This window comes from Amphiura filiformis, chromosome 6 (genome assembly GCF_039555335.1).
Source record: "Amphiura filiformis chromosome 6, Afil_fr2py, whole genome shotgun sequence".
In the NCBI taxonomy this organism is placed as follows: Eukaryota; Metazoa; Echinodermata; class Ophiuroidea; order Amphilepidida; family Amphiuridae; genus Amphiura; species Amphiura filiformis.
Window position 1 is genome coordinate 58,933,832 of NC_092633.1, and position 21,264 is coordinate 58,955,095.

Genomic DNA, 21,264 nt, shown 5'->3' on the forward strand with positions numbered 1-21,264 from the left:
AAAATGTAATATTTCAGAGTTCCGACTGATTTTGCTTGATTACATCACATATTACAAAAATATAGGCTGCAAATCATTTACAAAATTTACCATGCAAAGATATTGGTAATTGGGAACACTGACGGTCCTATGTCTTGATAGTTCATATAGTAGAACACTGGACTCGCCAAAAAATGTAATGTTTTCATTCTAACATACCTCTACTGTTTGCAAAACCAGCTGCTGAGCCTGAAAGGATGCAAACTGCTCCACATGCAACCACTCATCTGCTATGTCAACAGTCAGCTGATTTGTAATCTGTGTTTCAAATGTGACACTAAAAGTATCATTTTATTTTTCACCACGTAAGGTAAAGATTGTTACTTGATTGACAACATCATCCAGTTTGGCCCATTAAAGATAATATTTTGGCATATAAAGATAGCTCATGTTTAGCTCATAACCCCTGTAAAATATTAGGCAAAAGTGGTTTGGTTTGGTTTGGTAAATTGAGTCATCACCGTGACGATGTCAAAAGTGACCACTTTGTGCGACACATTTTTGCAAAGTCAAGTACTGATGAAGAGGCTTTAGGAGATACTGCTTGAATCAATACTGTTAAATAACATCTAAGGTTTGAAAGTATACATGTGTACCAGTGTAGAAAATACCAGTATTCAACCATAGTAAATGTCATCAAGGGACTTGAAAAATTAATACCCATATAAACTTAAATTTCAAACTTATATTCAGTAGGTGCACCATAATATTCTTTCAAATGGGGCAAAGTATTTTTTTTTGGGGGGGGAGGGGGTAATATAAATATAGTTATGATATTATTATAACTATTTTAACATTTCATTAACACAAAAAAGAGCACTCAACTAGTTCCATGGGTGGTGTTAAACATGAAATAATGTAAATAATAAAACTGATGTGAAATGCTATATCTTCAAACCTTCTCAAAAGCCATTATTATCCTAGCACAAAAAGTTTAATGTTCTTTAATCCATGGTATTTCATAGAATCTCCCCTATCTGACCAGTAGGTAAATTATTAATTTTTATAATGATAAAGAATTGTTTCAAACAAGAGTTGACTCGGATGCAATACCTCAAGCATAATTTCCTCTGCAACAAGCTGTATTATCTTCTCTGCATTTATAAGCATTTGTTGATAAGGTTGGTAGTCTGATACAATGTCACTGGAATCTAACAATAAAAGTCTGTGAAGAAAAAATTTAATCTTTAATTTTTGTGGAGCAGCATTAGCCATAACCGTATCATCGGCGCTAAAATGCTACTCAATTTTGATCACTTTGCTACACAATTTTGGAAATGTGTAGCAATTTTATGCCATAGACTTATATAGTGATGTGTGCAAAATGTAACAAAAATCAAGTAGTGCAAGCTGATAATGCTACGCATAAATAATGTCTTACGCCCAACGCTGCTGTGGAGCAAATGTTGCCCAAATTGGTGTGAAGTTGTGAGCCAAAATTATTTTTATAAACCCATCTTGCGAGAAGCAAGCTATTTAAATCAAGTAAACTTATTGTGTGTGGATTTTATGATTCTCGCAAATCAAGTTTGGGAGAATCATTGGAGAGATTGTCTGATTCTCGCTAAATTTCAACCCTGTTAGAAATTAGTAATTGGTTCAAATCGAACAAACTATCGGTAAATGCAAGTAAAACAAATTACATGGTTTTGGGTACACCACATATGACATCAAAAATAAACTCAACTGTGTGTGATGTATCTCCTGAGATCATTTTAGATGAGTCAGTTCTGGAACGGGTTACTAATACAAAATTCCTGGGTGTGATTATTGATGAATGTTTGACGTGGAAATACCATATAAACTGTATAGCAAAAACCATCTCGCGAACTTAAATTTTATGTACCTGATCGTATCCTGTATTCTCTATATTGTACTCTTGTTTTACCTTATTTAAATTACGGAATATTGATTTGAGGTGATACGTGTAAAACATACTTGGATAAAATTATGAAATTACAGAAATGAGCTGTGAGGACAATAGCAAATAGTCATTATAGAAGCCACACTGCTCCCTTATTTGCCAAATACAATATTTTAACTCTTGCAGACACCTACAAACTTGAATTGGGGGTATTTATGTACAAGTACAGTAATAATGAATTACCGGGCGTATTTGATGGCTTCTTTACACTACGTTCCAATATTCATAATTACCAAACGAGAAACGCAGATAAATTCAAATTAATGAAGAACAACAAAACATTTACTGACCATGCCATTCGTACTGCTGGTCCAATATTATGGATTTCTTTGCCAAATTCAATAAAAGCGGCAAATTCATTGAAACATTTCCGTAAGATATATAAACGTGACTTGATCTCAAAATATGATTAATTCTTGAGCATTGTGTTTCTCGTTTGTTTGTTATGCTTTGTTTTGTTTTTACTTCTTTTGATGGTAACATTTCTTTGTTAAGGGGGGTGACTTCCTCTGGCCTTACTGGCCTTCTGGTCATCCCTCCATAATTCGTTTGTTTGATATTGCCTTTGTTTTTTGTGTGATTTCATGTGAATTATGGGAAAATAAAATATCTTGTATCTTGTATCTTGTATCTTGTTAAGAATATGCCTAAGAGTCATAATTTAGATGTACTCCTCCCTACATGCACTAAGGTTATTTTTATCATTAGCAATATTTTGATACATAAGCACCTGTCCATGTGTAATTATCACCATACCTTTCAGCTTGTGATTTTGTGTTTTTTAAGCACACACCATCTTGGGCTTTTATCACAGCACTCTCTATAATTTCATCCAACAACCCCCTAACCTAAATGAGAAAGTAAAGAGAGCAGGGTTGTAGCCACGGTGGTCGGCGCTGGTCGGCAGACTGCCAGTAACCAGTTCTCAACCTGTCCGACCGGCACGCAAGGGAATTATGGGTCTTGCCGACCAGCACTAAAATGACAAATGTCCTCAAAACAGCTGTCAAATGCCATTACTGTCAAGTAATTGGCATTCTGATTCAATTGTCTCTTAATTTTAGCCAGCACTAAAATTTGGGTAGCTACAATCCTGAAAGAGAGATTATCAAAGATGGTTATTATCCATTTAATCTAAAGCTCAACAAAACCATTTTTATTCTTACCATTTTTACTTATTATAACCTACATTGCACAAAACACATTCTATGTGGTGCAAGAGGAGAATCTAATACAGGCATGGGGATCAATCCCGGGAGGACAAGAGGACATGCCCCTCCCCCTACTTTTCACTTTTCTCCCCGCAGACACTGCCTTGTGTCACACAAGTGCAACATATTACACACAGCACTGACCAATATGAAAACATATGTGCCCCCCCCCCCACCTACTTTTTATGCATATATGATGGATTGATGCCCTGAAAATATTCCACAGGGGTACTTTGCCTGGACTATCATCTTGTGGAAGATATGTTACCTACCAAAATATTGATACCCAAATTCTTTGAAGTGCAAGATTGGGAGACTTCTGTTTCATCTTTTCCCAGAAACCTGCAAGATCAAGAGAAATAAATTGCACTGATGGTAAAACCAAACAACCACATGCAAAACGTTAACTCATTCCATTACAAGGTATGCCATTATGAAGTCAGTAGCTTTCAATAAATAACTATTTCTATATATTTTAAGTCCTGTTATTCCAACTATAAGGTCTTTCACTTTCCTAGATTTTCTGGCAAATATTATAAAATGTACACTTACTTCATTCTTTGCACATCTTCCACCAGTTGCTGATGTTTATCTTCATATTTGTGCTTTGATTCTATAGCCCCTGTAACACAATAAATAATCACCATATTTACTAGATAACACATATACTTGCTCACAGCATAGCAAATAGCTAGCTAGCTGGCCAGCCAGCTTTATAGATAGATAGCTAGCACCAGAGAAGCAAGTTCCTAGTGCAGATGGATGCATTTAATTTCACAATTCAAACAGCTCATTGATTGTCAGTTGATAATAATTATTTCACACAATTGCTTACTGCAGTAATTACCATGCTATCTTCAGTAGATACCATAGTAAAACAATGATATCTTCAGTAGATACCATAGCAATAATCATGCTATCTTCAGTAGATAGCAAAGTAGTAAACATGCTATCTTCAGTAGATAGTATAGTAATAACCATGCTATATTCAGTAGATAGCATATTAATAACTATGCTAACTTCAGTAGATAGCTAGCATAGTAATAAACATGCTATCTTCAGTAGATAGCAAAGCAGTGAACATGTTATCTTCAGTAGATAGTATAGTAATAACCATGCTATCCTCAGTACCCAGCAAACACAAAAACGTTTTAAAAACGTTTTAGATAAGTTATATTTTGGCTTTTGGTTTAGGTAAAAAACGTTTTAATAACATTAAAATGTCGGGTTATATAAAGGTCATGATAACGTTTTAAAACGTTTTGTATGAAAACACACTACAACAATATTTTTTTAATGTTTTCAAAAATGTTATTACAAGCCGACGTCAAACGTCGGCTTGTACTGTCTTCTTCCAATTCTTCTTTCTGGCAACTCGTGACATTTTGCGTGACTTGCCACGTTTCGCCTCCTAGCTCTGGTATGCTTTGACAGATTTCAACCATACTTGAGCCAAATGACCACTGGACTAGGCCAAATCTTACATTTGACTTTGACCTGACTGTGACCTTTGACCTTGACCTTATGGCCAAAAATATTGATTTCACAAAAAATGCTACTCCTTCCACAAATTACTTGCAATGATCATGTGACTCATGCATATGAATCAACATGTGTCAGTGCTTAAAACTTCCTAAAAAAGATTGAGGTCAAAGGTCATTAAGGGGTCATTTCCGGTAAAAGTCTGAAAAATGTGTAAAAAATATTCAAAAAATCACTGTCTTTACAAATTACATAGCAGAGAATCGCCATTAGCACACATGCATCGCTACTAGCTAGGGTCTTTAGGATACCTACGGTGTTGGGGTCAAAGGTCATTAAGGGGTTACTTCCGGTCAAAAACCAAAATTATCAAAAATGTTCAAAATTTTTTATCTCAAAATGTAAACAGACCAGAATAATATAACCATCATACATGAATCAGTGTTCCCTGATGTATGCATGGTATTTTTATTTTGGGGGTCAAAGGTCATTAAGGGTCACTTCCTGTTTTTAGCTGAATAACTTCAAGAATTTTTATCTCAAGAACTGAACATGTTAGAATTTTTTAAATAAAATTGGAACAATGCATTTTGTCTGTGTACATAAGGTTTTTTTTCATTGAGGTCAAAGGTCATTAAAGGGGGTCAAAAGGTCAATCAAAATTCTAAAAATCAAAATCCATGTATAAGTTCGATTAAGCTGAAATTGACCAGGAATATTTCTTATGACATCCTAAGCACAATGCAAGAGCAGTTGACCCCATCCGTAAACCAGGGGTCAAGTTATAGGGGTCAAATTGCGGCTTGTATTCAGCGTCTGTTGACTCTAGTTTTAAACTATTTTTGCAAACATTTTTGCCAAATATTTTGTCAATACTTAAATAACATTATGTTAAAATATTTGAACCCAGCAAACACAAAAATGTTCTTAAAATGTTTTTTCAAAACCTTTTTATAACATTTAAATGTCGGGTTATATAAAGGTCATGAAAACGTTTTTAAAACGTTATTGCAAATATTTTGGGGAAACATTTTTCGCAAAATATTTTTTCAACCCCAAAATAACATTCAAGTACCCCTTTTATCCAAATTTCGCGGACAGTGCAAATTAAATACCCCTATTTTGCTGATTTCACAGTCAAATCTCGCGGACAGTCCAACTTAAATACCCCCTATTTTGCCAATTTTGCGGTCCTTGCTACTGGTAAAAAAGTTACCCCTTTTCCGCGCTTTTTGGTAACTCTCATGGTTGCCAACTTTTGTGTTGAGTTGGGGGGGGGGGGCCAGGCACTCATCCAGGGGCCAACTTGTGACACCACACATGATTAAGTTTGTTGACCTTAAGTTCACACGGTCAACAAAAATTATACACCAAGACATACCCCCACAACCAGGAGCATAGAATTGAATTGAATTGAAAATATTTTTTCAACCCCAAAATAACATTCTGTTTAGAATGTTTTGTATCAAGTGTTCAAGAATATTTTTGGAATGTTATTTTAATACGTTTTTTAATACGTTATTTAAAAACGTTTTAAAAAACGTTTTTATACCCTTTATATAACCCGACATTTAAACGTTTTCTGTATAACATTTTTGTTTGCTGAGCAGTAGATTATCAAAAAATGTTTTTTAAGGTTATGAAAACGTTTTATACTCTTAATATACCCTTTATATAACCTGACATTTAAACGTTTTCTGACAAACTTTTATAACCTTTTACGAATGATGTCGAAAACGTTTTGTGTTTGTTGGGTAGATAGCATATTAATAACTATGCTATATTCAGTAGGTAGATAGCATAGTAATAAACATGCTACATTAATAAACATCTACAGTAGATACTATATAATGATCATCCCAGCAAACACAAAACGTTTTCGACATCATTCGCAAAAGGTTATAAAAGGTTGTCAGAAAACGTTTAAATGTCGGGTTATATAAAGGGTTTTAAAGAGTATAAAACGTTTTCATAACCTTAAAAACATTTTTGATAATCTACTGCTCAGCAAACAAAAATGTTTTACAGAAAACTTTTAAATGTCGGGTTATATAAAGGGTATAAAAACGTTTTAATAACATTCCAAAAACATTCTTGAAAACTTGATACAAAACATTCTAAACAAAATGTTATTTTGGAGTAGAAAAAAATTATTTTGCGAAAAATGTTTGCCCAAAATATTTTCAATAACGTTTTGCTGGGTTCAAATATTTTAACATAATGTTATTTAAGTATTGACACAATATTTGGCAAAATTGTTTGCAAAAATAGTTTACAATAACATTTTTGAAAACATTTAAAAATATTGTTGTAGTGTGTTTTTCATACAAAACGCTTTTAAAACGTTATCATGACCTTTTATAACCCGACATTTTACTGTTATTAAAACGTTTTTACGTAAACCAAAAGCCAAAATATAACTTATTTAAAACGTTTTTAAAACGTTTTTGTGTTTGCTGGGATGTTATCTTCAGTAGATAGTAGTTATAACCATGCTATCTTCAGTAGATAGCACAGTAATAATCATGCTATCTTCAGCAAATAGCATAGTAATAACCATCCTATCTTCAGTAGATAGCATAGTAATAACCATCTTATCTTCAGTAGATAGTTCATTAATAACCATGCTATCTTCAGTAGAGAGCATAGTAGGCCGGTTATCGACTGTCGAAAGTATCGATAGTCGGAAAATTCACAGACTTCTGACATGTCGGTACACTCAATGGTAGTATCGATACACAAACGACATGAACGATGTACTGTCTCCCAACATCAAAAGCCACTAGCCGCTGATAGCTTAGGGGTGGTGCAATAATTATGTGTACCCCGGGACGGGTGGTGAATTCTCAAAATGGTCTGCCAAAAATCGCTTGCCCCCCTTTGGCCGTGCCAAAAATCTTTGCCCCTCCCCTTTCGACGTGCCAAAAACCTTTGCCCCCCTTTTGACGTGCCAAAAATCTTTTGCCCCCCCTTACACATGCAAGATTTTGGGGAACCCAAATTTAAAACCTTAAATTGTCTTATCATATAATGCGAGCGCAGCGAGCATGAAATTTTGCATTGGACGTTTTCCTACGCCTTTTTAGGGCGTAATATAAAATGGTACCCAAACTATCTGTGCCAAAAATTGCTTGCCCCCTTTCGACCTGCCAAAAATCGCTTGACCCCCTTTGACCTGCCAAAAATGCTTGCCCCCCCTTTTGGCCTGCCAAAAATCTTTGCCCCCCTATAATTCACCACCCCGGGATACACATAATTATTGCACCACCCCTTAAACACTTGAAATATAAATACCACAAGACCAAAACAAACTAGGAGTAGGAAACTACCATTCATGCAAGAAAGCAATTTTTTGTACGGAAAATTACTAGGCCACACCCCCGGCATAGAGAGTTTAGCCACTCGTGCACTCATCCCCGGCCCCCCAACTCAACACAAAAGTTGGCAACCATGAGAGTTACCAAATCTTTCAAACACCCCTTTTGCAATGGTTTTTCATCAAATTTACCCCCTTTTTCATACAAAATCGAGGACAAAATTGGGCCAAAAACAACCCCTTTTTTGTGGTTTTCAATGACTACAATTTCCAACACCCATTTTAAATGACTAGAATTTCAAACACTAAATAGGCCTATTGCCAAAAAATTACTAGATTTTCTCAAGTACCCCTTTTATCCAAATTTCGCGGACAGTGCAAATTAAATACCCCTATTTTGCTGATTTCACAGTCAAATCTCGCGGACAGTCCAACTTAAATACCCCCTATTTTGCCAATTTTGCGGTCCTTGCTACTGGTAAAAAAGTTACCCCTTTTCTGCGCTTTTTGGTAACTCTCATGGTTGCCAACTTTTGTGTTGAGTTGGGGGGGGGGCAGGCACTCATCCAGGGGCCAACTTGTGACACCACACATGATTAAGTTTGTTGACCTTAAGTTCACATGGTCAACAAAAATTATACACCAAGACATACCCCCACAACCAGGAGCATAGAATTGAATTGAATCAATTCACAAATTACATGACATGCACAAGATATGTCATCACAGTGATGTGAATTTACCGTAATAAATGGACAAACACATTTATGTAAATATCATGTCAGTGACATGGGCACCTTCCAACCAATTACAGCTTTGGAATATCATGACATAATGTTCACTATTGTGTAGATCACGTGGGGTAGAGCAGTAATGCCACACACACGATCTTTGTAGAGCATTCGTTTTGATGAATATTAGGTAAGCTTAATTGGAGGTTGGTGCAATGGGCAAGTAAAGATATTTCCCACGCTGTCAGGTTGTTGACTGTCGATACATGTCGATTGTCGGAAGTATTTTCTTCCGACATGGCGATACACAAAATCTCTATCGATAACACCCTTAGAGCATAGTAATAATCATGCTATCTTCAGTAGATAGCACAGTAATAAGATATTATTATTAATATAACCACCTAGATAGATAGCATAGTAATATCATAGGCCAAAGAAACTGTTTATTATTGCTTTTGTTTTGTTTTGTTTATATATTGGTTATGATAATGATTACTAATTATTTTGTATAGTTAATTAACATGGTTTAACAAAATCTATCGTACGAGATAACATCGCTAAGGCCAAGTCCAAATACAAGCAACAGTATGACAAACGCTCCAAATTGCCCACTTTCAAAATTGGTCAACGTGTTTGGTTGTATTGTCAACAAACTCCAGTAGGATTATCTCCCAAACTTTGTAAAAAATGGTTAGGTCCCTATTATATCTGTGATGCCCATGACAATTTCACGTACAAACTAAGAAATTGCATGACAAACAAACTTGTGAACTCAGTAGTCCATGCAAACAGGTTGAAAGCATATTTTGATCCCCAAGATAGACCCATTCAAGAACCTACCAATCTTGATGATGAACAAAGCTATAGCCCAGAAGAAATGCCTATACCAATGAATCCTGCATTGGACCAGTCCCTTAACCAAAGCATCCGAAACCAAAAGTCCGATACAGATACAAGTTTAGGGGACAAAGCCACAGACAATGTACATATGCCACTACCTACCTTGGTTGGAAAACCAAACCAAACGTTGACACCTCCCCCTCCCCCTCCCCATAGGAAATCAGAAACTGATCCTGATACACCAGACTTAGGCCAAAGTAAGGAAGATGAAGTTAAGGAAAATGGGTCAGATTGGTACATAGTAGAAAAGATAGTTAAAACTGCCTTAATTAGGCAGAAGTTGCATTTTAAAATCAAATGGAAGAATTATAACAAGTGTACTTGGGAGCCCAGAGAAAATGTACCTGATGAATTAATCAGAGACTATTACGTCAGGAAAAGTAGAAAGAAGAAAAAATAGATTAGTCCAAACTATGTGAAGTTAAATGTTGATTTGTTTTCTTCTCTCTTTCTTATCAATCTTGATATTGATACACAAGTTCTGTTTGAAAATTTCCCCATGCTTCATTATGCTTGCTTTCACTAGTTGATGTAATCTATGCATGTTTATGGGTTGTATACTAGTAACAACCCATAGTGGAAAACTCAATCAGTCCTTGTTTTATGTAAATAATTATAAACAACCAGTAGAAGTTGTTTTTCTGTATTATAATTAGCGAGGTTATACATAAGTTTATGATTTTTTATAATGAGCCGAGTCAAGTAATCATATGAGAAATTTTATATGAAAGTGTAGTATTCAGATGAACATGTAAAATTATAATGAAAATATTATACTGTGTATTAATGAGCACGATATTGAAGATGTCAAATATTAAAATGGTTCAATCAAAGGTGGTGAACCCATGAAGTTTGTGTTTAAAACCAAACCAGTAAGTTAGATCATTGAGGAATTATATAAATACTAGATTTCGCGGTTCTCGGGTTGGGCGGTTCTCGTGATAGGCCTATCTATAATTACCCAACACCCGTTACCCATAATACTTGTCCTAACCTTTCAAACTACTACGATATACGCCGCTCAATGATTAATCAACTCTGTTTTGTAGCTGTGACGCCTACTTGGTACCCATAATCTGAAAACCCATCGTTCACCTCTTTCAAACCCTGCCCTGCTACCACATTGAGGACCCCAAAATACCCCGAAATTCAACGCAAACGGGTTATACCATAACTGATGATTTTTATGTTAATCCTGTCTTGAAAATAGTATTGGTCCGATGAGATGCACCTGTTAGTCACACTGTAATGCTTTTCCGATGCTCGCACTGTACTCCGCGCACCCTCCCGTTGATACTCCGCGATAGCTTACCATGAAAGCACGCTGATAGTGCACAGCGTGAACGCTGAACGCGATAGCGTAGCCGGACAGAGGACGGACACGCCGTAATTAGTATTAAGATAAGTAAAAAGTAACAAACAGCCAGATTGTTACTTTTAAATGCTATGCAATGACCAGCATTAACATGTTAAAGATGACAAGGTTGTATCTAATTTTATCAACCTATTGTTAAAAGGATGTTGGTATGTAAAGTAGACTAAAGATGACATGATTATTATAGTAAATCTGTCCTGCTCAATTGGGCATATTACATCATTTGTATAAGGTGGTATAGTATTGTAATTCTTTTTGTGAAGTCAAAGGATGACTTCACCCATTAACAAAGTTACTAACCAAAACAAATTTTTATAAGTAGTTTACTCAAATGTATATGTCTTTAAGTACAGCAAAGCACTTTATTTAATAGTACTAGTAGTAGGGTCAAACAAAGTCAACCATTGTTTGACCTTGCTAGGGTATGATCAGATCACAACTTTCACAAATCTACGTCATCAATTTTCTCTGTATTACATTGTGTTTTCTTCAATTCATAATAGAAGTTATGCTATACTTCCTGATACCAGTGCTTCAGAGTTTGGCAACGCCAATGGACATTATTTTATAACGAACTTGAACATATGAATATCCTAAGGAATGTGGACATTCTTTTCCGGAGCGGAGGCATATATCATAGGCCAAAGAAACTGTTTATTATTGCTTTTGTTTTGTTTTGTTTATATATTGGTTATGATAATGATTACTAATTATTTTGTATAGTTAATTAACATGGTTTAGAAATGTATATGTTTTCCTATGTTTGCAACCTTGATGATTGATGAGTAATAATCACGATGGTCAGTCAACTTTGGTTCTCATGACTTACCTGGCATAATTATGACATTCTTTTAGTAATTAAGGAATTCTTTAAGTGATTATGAACAACCACAATCTAGGCCATCGCCCTGATGACGTCCAGAGAACAAATGTTACTTTCATCCTTTTCCGAGTACAACATTGTATATCATTCATAAGGTGGTTTTGCATGATTTCTTAAAGGAAGCTACCGCCCATCATCTTCTTAAGATTAATAGTACAAGCAAGGTTAGTGTATCATGGTAAAACAATAGAGATGAGTTCTAGGAAAGTGATGGTTTCCTACATGATGATTGGATGGTTAAGTTGGATGTAAGTGATGTGGGTTAAGAAATGTGTTTTGAGAGTTAGTAGCTGTTAGTTAAGTTTTGGAAGTTGAAGAAGAAGGATCACAAATAAATATCATACTCAAGCAAAAGGAATATTAACTTCGTATTTTCATCGTATATCACATCAAGTCTCTACCTGAGTTCGTTCCCCAGACCAACATCAACAGACCTCATAAAGCCCGGTTATAGTAATAAACATGATATCTTCAGTAGATAGTATATAATGACCATGCCCATAATAATCATGCTATCTTTAGTAGATAGCAAAGCAGTAAACATGCCATCTTCAGTAAATAGCATATTAATAACTATGCTATCTTCTGTAGATAGGTATCATAGTAATAAACATACAATCTACAGTAGATAGTATATAATAATGACCATGTTATCTTCAGTAGATAGCGAGTAGATAGCATCGTAATAATCATGCTATCTTCAGTAGATAGTATAGTAATAATCATGCTATCTTCAGTAGATAGCACAGTAATAACATGCTATCTTCAGGAAATAGCATAGTAATAACACGCTTCAGTAGATAGCATAGTAATAATCATGCTATCTTCAGTAGATAGCACAGTAATAACATGCTATCTTCAGGAAATAGCATAGTAATAACCATCCCATCTGCAGTAGATAGCGTAGTAATAACCATCTTATCTTCAGTAGATAGCTTATTAATAACCATGTTATCTTCAGTAGATAGCAGAGTAATAATCATGCTATCTTCAGTAGATAGCACAGTAATAAATATGCTATCTTCAGTAGATAGCATAGTATTAACCACGCTATCTTCAGTAGATAGCATAGTAATAAATATGCTATCTTCAGTAGATAGTATAGTAATAATCATGCTATCTTCAGTAGATAGCACAGTAATAATCATGCTATCTTCAGCAGATAGTACAGTAATAAATATGCTATCTTCAGTAGATAGTATAGTAATAATCATGCTATATTCAGTAGATAGCACAGTAATAAATATGCTATCTTCAGTAGATAGCATGAGTATTAACCATGCTATCTTAGGTAGCATAGTAATAATCATATTATCTTCAGTAGCTAGTTCATAATAATGACCATGTTATCTTCAGTAGATAGCATAGAAATAATAAATATGCTATCTTCAGTAGATAGCACAGTAATAATCATGCTATCTTCAGTAGATAGAATATAGTAATGACCATGTTATCTTCAGTAGATAGTACAGATAACCATGCTATCTTCAGTAGATAGTATAATAATAATCATGCTATCTTCAGTAGATAGTACAGTAAACACATGCTATCTTCAGCAAATAGCATATTAATAACCATGATATCTTCAGTAGATAGTATACAAATATATACTGCCATGAGAGGTTCTGGTTAAAACTATGGGCCCGAGGTGAGATCAATAGTACTATTTTCCTGAGGGCGCAGCCCAAGGAAAATAGTATTAATTGATCTCAACGAGGGACCATAGTTTTAACCAGAACTTCGAATAAAGGCAGTATATATTTGTTTTATATACTTCATTAATATGTTCTTTGTTCATTGATTTGTTAAAAGAAATTATTTGACGTTTTGACTCTCCCGCTTCTATCCTGAGTGAACAGCACGGCTAATTAAGCACAACCTACCCTTCAAAAAATCGAATAGCCTAAAATCGGGCTAACCAATTACAGCAGCGAGAAGTGACGCTATGGCACTTTCGGCGTGCGTGAACTGTTCCGTCAAGATCGAATGCGCGCACGCCGAAGAGCATGGTCAAAAGTACTATTTACGGCTTGGAGGTACTATTTACGTCTCATCCGGGACATTGAAAATACTATTTACGGCTTAGAGGTACTATTTACGGATAGAAGTACTGATGGTAGAACTATTTTTGGTCATGTGATCCACTTTTAACCAATCAATGAACAAGAATATATTAATGAAGTATATAATATATAATAATGACCATGTTATCTTCAGTAGATAGCGAGTAGATAGCATCGTAATAATCATGCTATCTTCAGTAGATAGTATAGTTTATAAAACCACATATAGATTCCTGTCATCATAATATTCTTTCTACCAATCACATGACAAAAATCCATTTCATTTGGCATATAAAACAAATTTTGACTGCTTTATATTCAGGGCATGGTTAAAGGTGAACCTCATTGAAAATAAAGTTATATATCAATGGAAAGCTTATGATATCAGGATATTAAAAATAATTTTTTCCGATTTTTTGATGGCCAATAAAGCTGAAAAATTAAAAAAAATGAATGACTTTTTTGTCTTTTTTAAGGCGCCCAAAAAGCACCCAAATCAATTGTCTTTGACCTTGAGAATGCTCGTGACGTAAGCTCAGGTTTCGTAGTCACGTGATCCTACTCGGAAACATGTAAACAAGACTTGCTTCCTGTACTTTGCAAGCTGCCCGGCAAGTCTGATTTTAACAATAAAGCTTGAAATGAGAAGAATCTTCAAGTTGCTGATTCCTTCTATATATATTAGAAATAATAGAATTATTGTCAACACAAATGTTCCGTAAAATTTTGACAAAATCAGTCATAACTGGCTGGGTATAACTGGGTAATTGAGTTTGAATTTCGCGCTGGGATCAATTCCATGCGCAAATGATTGCTGCTACCGTATACCGTTCATGTCATGGACTGAATAAACATGATCGAATAACAAATTAAATAACTTGTTTGTGACATTCCCTATTAATATTCTTGATTCATTTAAAAATATCTGATTTTTAAAATTATCGTCTTGTAGTAATCAAAAATTAATTAAAAAACCGCCGATTTCATCAAATCCAGCCCATAAAGGTTTTCATATTTAGCGCATTATGTAATACATTCTCCGGTACATTCTTTCCACACAATCACGATTGAAAGAAACAGATACTTTATTATAAAATAAATATAATTTAGGCTTAGTAGACCGTTATTTGATGGAATTCTGAAATCTGAATAAAATTAAAATACTTGTGTCACGATTCTTTTAATGATACTACAATCAGTGTACTGAAAAAGTGAAACATTCATGTTTTATGGATTACCGAACACGATGCGTAAATTACTGCTGAAGAAATTACAGGCAGCCGCATGTGATCAAGGTGGGCAAACACAGCGACTCGCTCGTCTCTCCGGTAGCACAAGTTTGGCGTGTTTCAGCAGATTTGATCAATCGTTCCCTTATATTTGGAACATTTACAGGAATAAATTTTACTGATGAAGTAGCAATAAGTTGGAAATATCAGAATGTGAATATCAAATCGGTCATTTTGTCTGCAAGTACGTACAGTCGCGGATACGGAACACTCGGCGACTGAGAGTCAGTCATAGTCAGTCACTGAGTTCACCCCGTATATGTATCTACGAGTTCGCCTATCGTACATGACCGGTTGTAAAGTTAAGAAATAATTTAAAAATCCTGTACATGTACCTTATTCTATTCCTTCATTTTCCCATTGTGATAAGTTCATCTCAACTTGGTGTGACGATCTGAACTGGTAGCACTAGCAGTTATTTTTTGCAATCTGTTTTCATTCCGGTTCTTCGGCGAATCTTCGCTCTTCGTGCTTTACTGTAATATTCCCTGCATATCGTGGATGGCTTGGCCTATCCCAAATCACCCCGGCCAGCACTTTTCCCATTTTTTAATCCACACACTTTATTCAGGAACTTCATTCTTGATTTGATCATGATGTTTCCTTCATTTTATTCTTATTTTATTGAAGATATTTTTCATGTAAAGTAAGTTGACAATGACTGAGTTCGTGCATTTGCCCGATGCATGCCACAGTAATGCATGGACATTGTGTTTACAATCAAACCCGGAAGTAACTGTGTGTCCCCGTGCTGACGTCATCATCGAAAGCGCCCAATTTGAACGATTTCGTTTTGTAATTTAGGGGGTGCCAATATCCAATCTTTGCATGGAGATTATGTCTATCCTGGTGCGTTAGGCAAATAAAAAATATTCTTTTCTGCTTCCTGGCATCATAAGCTTTCCATTGATATATAACTTTATTTTCAATGAGGTTCACCTTTAAAATTATAGGCCGCGGTGATCTCAAAACCATGACTATGGTCATTTTTTTAGATCACCTTGGGTCTATGATTTTAACCAGGCCCCTCATAGCAGTCAATATTTGTATACTATTGCCCTGGCAATAGTAAAAACAAACAAACTGTTGCCTGGGAAATAGTTCAGTTATGATGTAATTCATAAAAAGGGGCATAGCTAATTCAATGACCGTACTTTTAACCAATCAGATGACAGAAATCTATGAGGTATATAACTATAGCCATGCTATATTCAGTAGATGGCATAGTAATAACCATGCTATCTTCAGTAGATAGCAAAGTAATAACCATGCTATCTTCAGTAGATGGTATAGTATGAATAATAACCATGCTATCTTCTGTAAATAGTATAAGCATGCTATCTTCAGTAGATAGCATAGTAATAACCACACCATCTTCAGTAGATAGCATATTAATAACCATGCTATCTTCAATAGATAGCATAGTAATAAACATGCTATCTTCAGTAGATACACCATTCCCTCATCAATCAGCTTTTTGACTGCTTTGCAAAATAGTTAAAACTATTTTTGGTTACATGATACTCGTTTAACCAATTAAACACTAAATCCTGAATAAAGAGCACTTTTCCTACATTGTTCTGTCTACAATCCCGATGTAACTCATTTACCTTGTTGGATCTTTAGGAAATTACACATCATTTACACATCTCTAACACCCTGTTTACATGGGCAAATGTCGTAATTGAATTCACTGAAGTCATAATCTACTTAATTTGTATCGTAAGTGTAAACAGGTAGAGTCATAATTAATTGTAATTCAAAAGTAGTAATTCCAATGATGACTTGTATCATCATTCATTTGAAGTGAATTCAAATAAGTTGTCATTAATTACGACTTTGCGCTAATGTAAACAAACACTTTGTTGAATTTGTGTTTAAACAAATGAATCCAATTTTCCTGAATACGAATTTGGAATCAAATTCAGCTGATATTGTGTAAACAGACAACAAACGAATTAATCTGCGGTCGTAATTCAAATTACAGAAAAAGTCAATTATGACTTTTACCCAATGTAAACAGGGGTATAAGAATGCAAATGTACATATTAGACGTTTGCAACACATTTTATGTGTTGCTTCCATGGTGCTAGTAAAGTTGGGTGTTGCTTGCACTTTCACCTGACATCTTTCAACATCCATAATTACATTGTTATGATGCAACACGGAATGGAAAAAAAATAACCAAAATAAACCCCAAAAGATTACCTAAGACTTTGTATGGTGACAGTAACCTTCCCGTCTGTTGAGCATGTTGCAATTTCATTTGAGCTGCTTCAAGTTGGTGTCTTTGTTCCAGTAGTTCTTCAATATGATGTTGTGTCATTGTCTGGTCCTGTTTATGCTTCTACAGACAGAACATTAGATACAAAAATATGTAATTGTAAAACAAATTAATTTGGCCCTGCATTCTTCTCTTTTCTAACATGGTTTAACTCTATAGTCCTAAATAGTGAAAAGATGATTTTTATAACACATCTTTACATGGGGAAGGGGAAAGGGTATTATTGCCTGTGCACCCCCCCCCCACACACACACACACCCACATTGTCAAGTTGCCTGGTCAGCCACGTCAGATTTTTTTATACTAAACAACATGATACATTGTTGTATTTGGCACCAATAATATAAAGGGTTCACAAAAAATAACTCCCCCCCTAAAATGACAAGACATTTCTTTGCATAACTTGACATAGAATTCGTTGTTTTGAAAAATCTAAAAACCTGTGAATAAAGCAATCATTTTCACACCCTCCCAAAGTTCTTTCATTAAAAAATCTTTTTGTTTTGGCCAAAAATAATCACATTTTCCAAAAATGATGCTTTCAGAAAAAGTTGCACTTTTCCACATCCTATACATTTAATGTACAAAAACATTCTCGATATCAATGTTTTGATTTATTTAATGGTGTTTTTGTTTTCTTTAATTTTTATGTATACGATTACCCAGTCACCCATGCAATCATCTTGCAGTATAAAACAATGACTAATTAACATGTACTGGGTTTTTCTAGAAGATTTTATTGAGCCGGTGTTTCAAAAAATGGTAAAATCAATTTAGGAGTTTCTTTGCATAACTTAACATTCATTTTGTTGATTTGAGAAATTTAAAAACCTGTGAATAGAGGCATCTTTTTTGCTACCCTACCAAAGTTATCCCTTCTCAAAATCTTTTTGTTTTGGTCAAAAATAATCACATTTTTCCAAAATGATGCTTTAAAAAAGTTGCGCTTTTCAACATCCCATACCTGTAATGTACAAAACTTTCTCGGTATCAATGTTACGATTGATTTAATTGCTGTTTTTTTTTCCTTCACCCTTTTGTCTCTGAACTCTTAGTCACCCATGAAACCATCACGTAGTGCAAAATAATGATTTGTTGAAGCTAATTTTGACATAAATGAGGATGTTGAAAAGTGCAACTTTTTCTGAAAGCATCATTTTTAGAAAACGTGATTATTTTTAGCCAAAACAAAAGATTTTCAGACGAAAAGAACGTTGGGAGGGTAGAAAACAATTCCTTTATTCACAGGTTTTAAATTTCTCAAATACACGTAAATATATGTCAAGTTATGCGAAAAAATGTTTTGTAATTTTAGGGGGGAGTTATTTTTTGTGAACCCTTTAGCTAAGGGTCTTCTTTAGTTGACAACAGTTTCAAATTGTCCTCATCCTCAAACTGTGCTTCTTTAATAGCAGATGCAAGTTTTGGCATTTTTCTGTATGATGCATTTAAAAAACTTCCATATCATGTCTCAGCAGATTTACCTCTTTCCTTTTCCAAAGGATTTCTTGTACATCATCCCTTGATTTGCCAGCCTGCATGTAAGACAAAAAACAACAACTTAAATTTCCAGGTACGGTATTTAACTACATAGTACAAGTCTGTGATGGAAGTTCATAGGTATAATCAAATTTTCTTGGCCAAACTGGAACATGCGTGTTGCATCAATGTAGTGTACTAAACGTGTACGCAGTGTAAAGCGTGTGTATACTTTCTTCTGTACTGTGCTATATTGGCGTGTGCATGTTTATCGCGGAGCCACTAGCATTCACAGTGTTCCAGTTTGGCCAAGAATTACTTAATTTGATTATAGTGAGAAGTGTAACCTATAAGCACTGACCACATCCACTCCACCCTTGACCGAGAGGTATTGTCTGCCATCTGGATGCCCGAACTGTTCTGAAACTCAGGTTGCTTTCAGTTTAGATCTTGTATCTATAGTGCAGACCCCCACTGCACCGCTTAAAGGTACTTGCATTTTGCTACAAGTAGTAAGTTAACCCTAGAACTACTGAGCCATATTTTGTAAAACGAACTACGAAGACGGGGGTTGTTGCACATGCAGTCTAAATACCGAATTTATTTATTTGTTTTAAACAATTCATTGATATTAGCACTGGTAGTAACCATTACTGCCAGTAGATAGGAAGTTTAGATAGGGTGACCTCAATGCTATGGGTGGTCTTCCTGTGCTATTGAGTAACCTTGGCCAATTTTTAGACTAAAATTTTGGATTTTTCCGATTTTTTTCTAAGTTTGTGAGAGCATAACAAGACTTTCCGTAGATGGATTTTTATTTGCATCAGTAAATATTTTTTTTTATTAAGTTTTTCATAACATTAATAAATTCGATATTATAGACTGACATGTGGACCAATACGAGTTTGGGTCAGCGGGAAAATTGATGAGGTCCTACACATTTTTAACCCATAAAGGCACAAAATGGCCCATTGCTTATTTCGAGCACTGAAATGCAGTGGATAAAACTGGAAAATGGAATCAATAATGAACTGGAATTATTCTAACCTTCAACACATGATGATGGTTCTCACCAAGCTCAGATGTGGATGTCAGCCATGGTGATGCGCAAGGTGATGTTCTTGATTGCCATTTAATATCATCATCATCATATACTTCTTCTAGAGTGTGGGTAAGACATGTTCATACCTGCTTAATTATAAGACAATTTAGTTATTATAACATTAGCCTAAAATTCTAAAACATTAAGAAATTTGTTCATCATAAGTTCAAAGTGATGGTTTCAATTGACTTGTGTAATTAATGTTAGTTGGTGCTCATAAGCAACCATGCAGCAGCATATACTAATTAGGGTTAGGCCTTTCTAAAGTTTGTTCGGTTTATATAAGGCGGAAAAGTGAATGGCATATTGACATGCACGCATTTGGGAGCAATGCTTACGCTATAGTAGGAATTCCAATTGAATGAACGCAACTTTCAAACAGCTGAACTCGATGTAACCACGATCGTAGGCCTATATCGCGTATTTCAAACTAAAACGCGAACGCAAAACCTTGGATACAATGCTAACCAATCACGAGTGCGTTGGCATGGTTGGATTCGCTTCTGTGTTACTAACACACAGTTGCACACGCAGTGGCATAACTACCGGGGGGCAGGGGGCAACATACCCCGGACGCTACCCTTAGGGGGCGCCAAATTGACTAATTCAGCATCGATTCTGCACCCCTTCAAGCGATGAAAGTCAAAATTTTCGCGTGCATTTCGCGCGCAATTGTTTCAAGAACTGGGGGGGTCATATCCTCAGCCCTGTGCGCCACAACCCCTAGCTACGAGCTACGCCACTGCCCGCGTCTAAGATATTCTTGGGGGAGTGGGGTAGGGGTGCCAATTTTGTTTCTTGCCCCGGGCGCTACCACCCTAGTTACGCCACTGTGCACACGCAAAGACCGAGACACATACCTCACAGACTGCAACGACACCAGGACAAGGACATACTCAAGAACCAAATTGCAAAGGGGCAACGCAACCAAGGATGTTTACAAATACTCCTACTTCCCACGCACGACTACAGACTGGAACACCCTGACAGAAGACATCACGAGTTCACGACAGCACCAACCCTACCCAGTTTCAAGAGGCGGCTCGCAAAATTTTTTTTTTTTTCGCACACTCTCACATTAATTGCGCGCACATTTCGACCTGACCTAAAGTAATTCCACCAAAGTTGGTGATAGTACGACTTTTGCTAGTTGAAGCTGCCGTCTCAACCTTATCCAGATCCA

The 21,264-nt window shown here is 35.5% G+C and overlaps 1 protein-coding gene across 1 annotated transcript in view; it reads right to left on the minus strand.

Moving 5' to 3' along the window:
• LOC140154674 (uncharacterized) overlaps positions 1–20,161 on the minus strand; it is a 44,555-nt gene extending 24,394 nt beyond the window's left edge. Inside the window, exons 1-8 of the mRNA XM_072177240.1 lie at positions 20,027–20,161; positions 18,985–19,035; positions 17,425–17,563; positions 3,727–3,796; positions 3,447–3,516; positions 2,720–2,811; positions 1,093–1,204; positions 199–297 (exon numbers count right to left, since the gene is read on the minus strand). Coding sequence (XP_072033341.1) covers positions 199–297; positions 1,093–1,204; positions 2,720–2,811; positions 3,447–3,516; positions 3,727–3,796; positions 17,425–17,542 — 561 coding nt within the window. The 5' untranslated portion in view covers positions 17,543–17,563; positions 18,985–19,035; positions 20,027–20,161. The remainder of the gene's footprint in view (positions 1–198; positions 298–1,092; positions 1,205–2,719; positions 2,812–3,446; positions 3,517–3,726; positions 3,797–17,424; positions 17,564–18,984; positions 19,036–20,026) is intronic.
• Between the last annotated feature and the right edge of the window lie 1,103 nt (positions 20,162–21,264).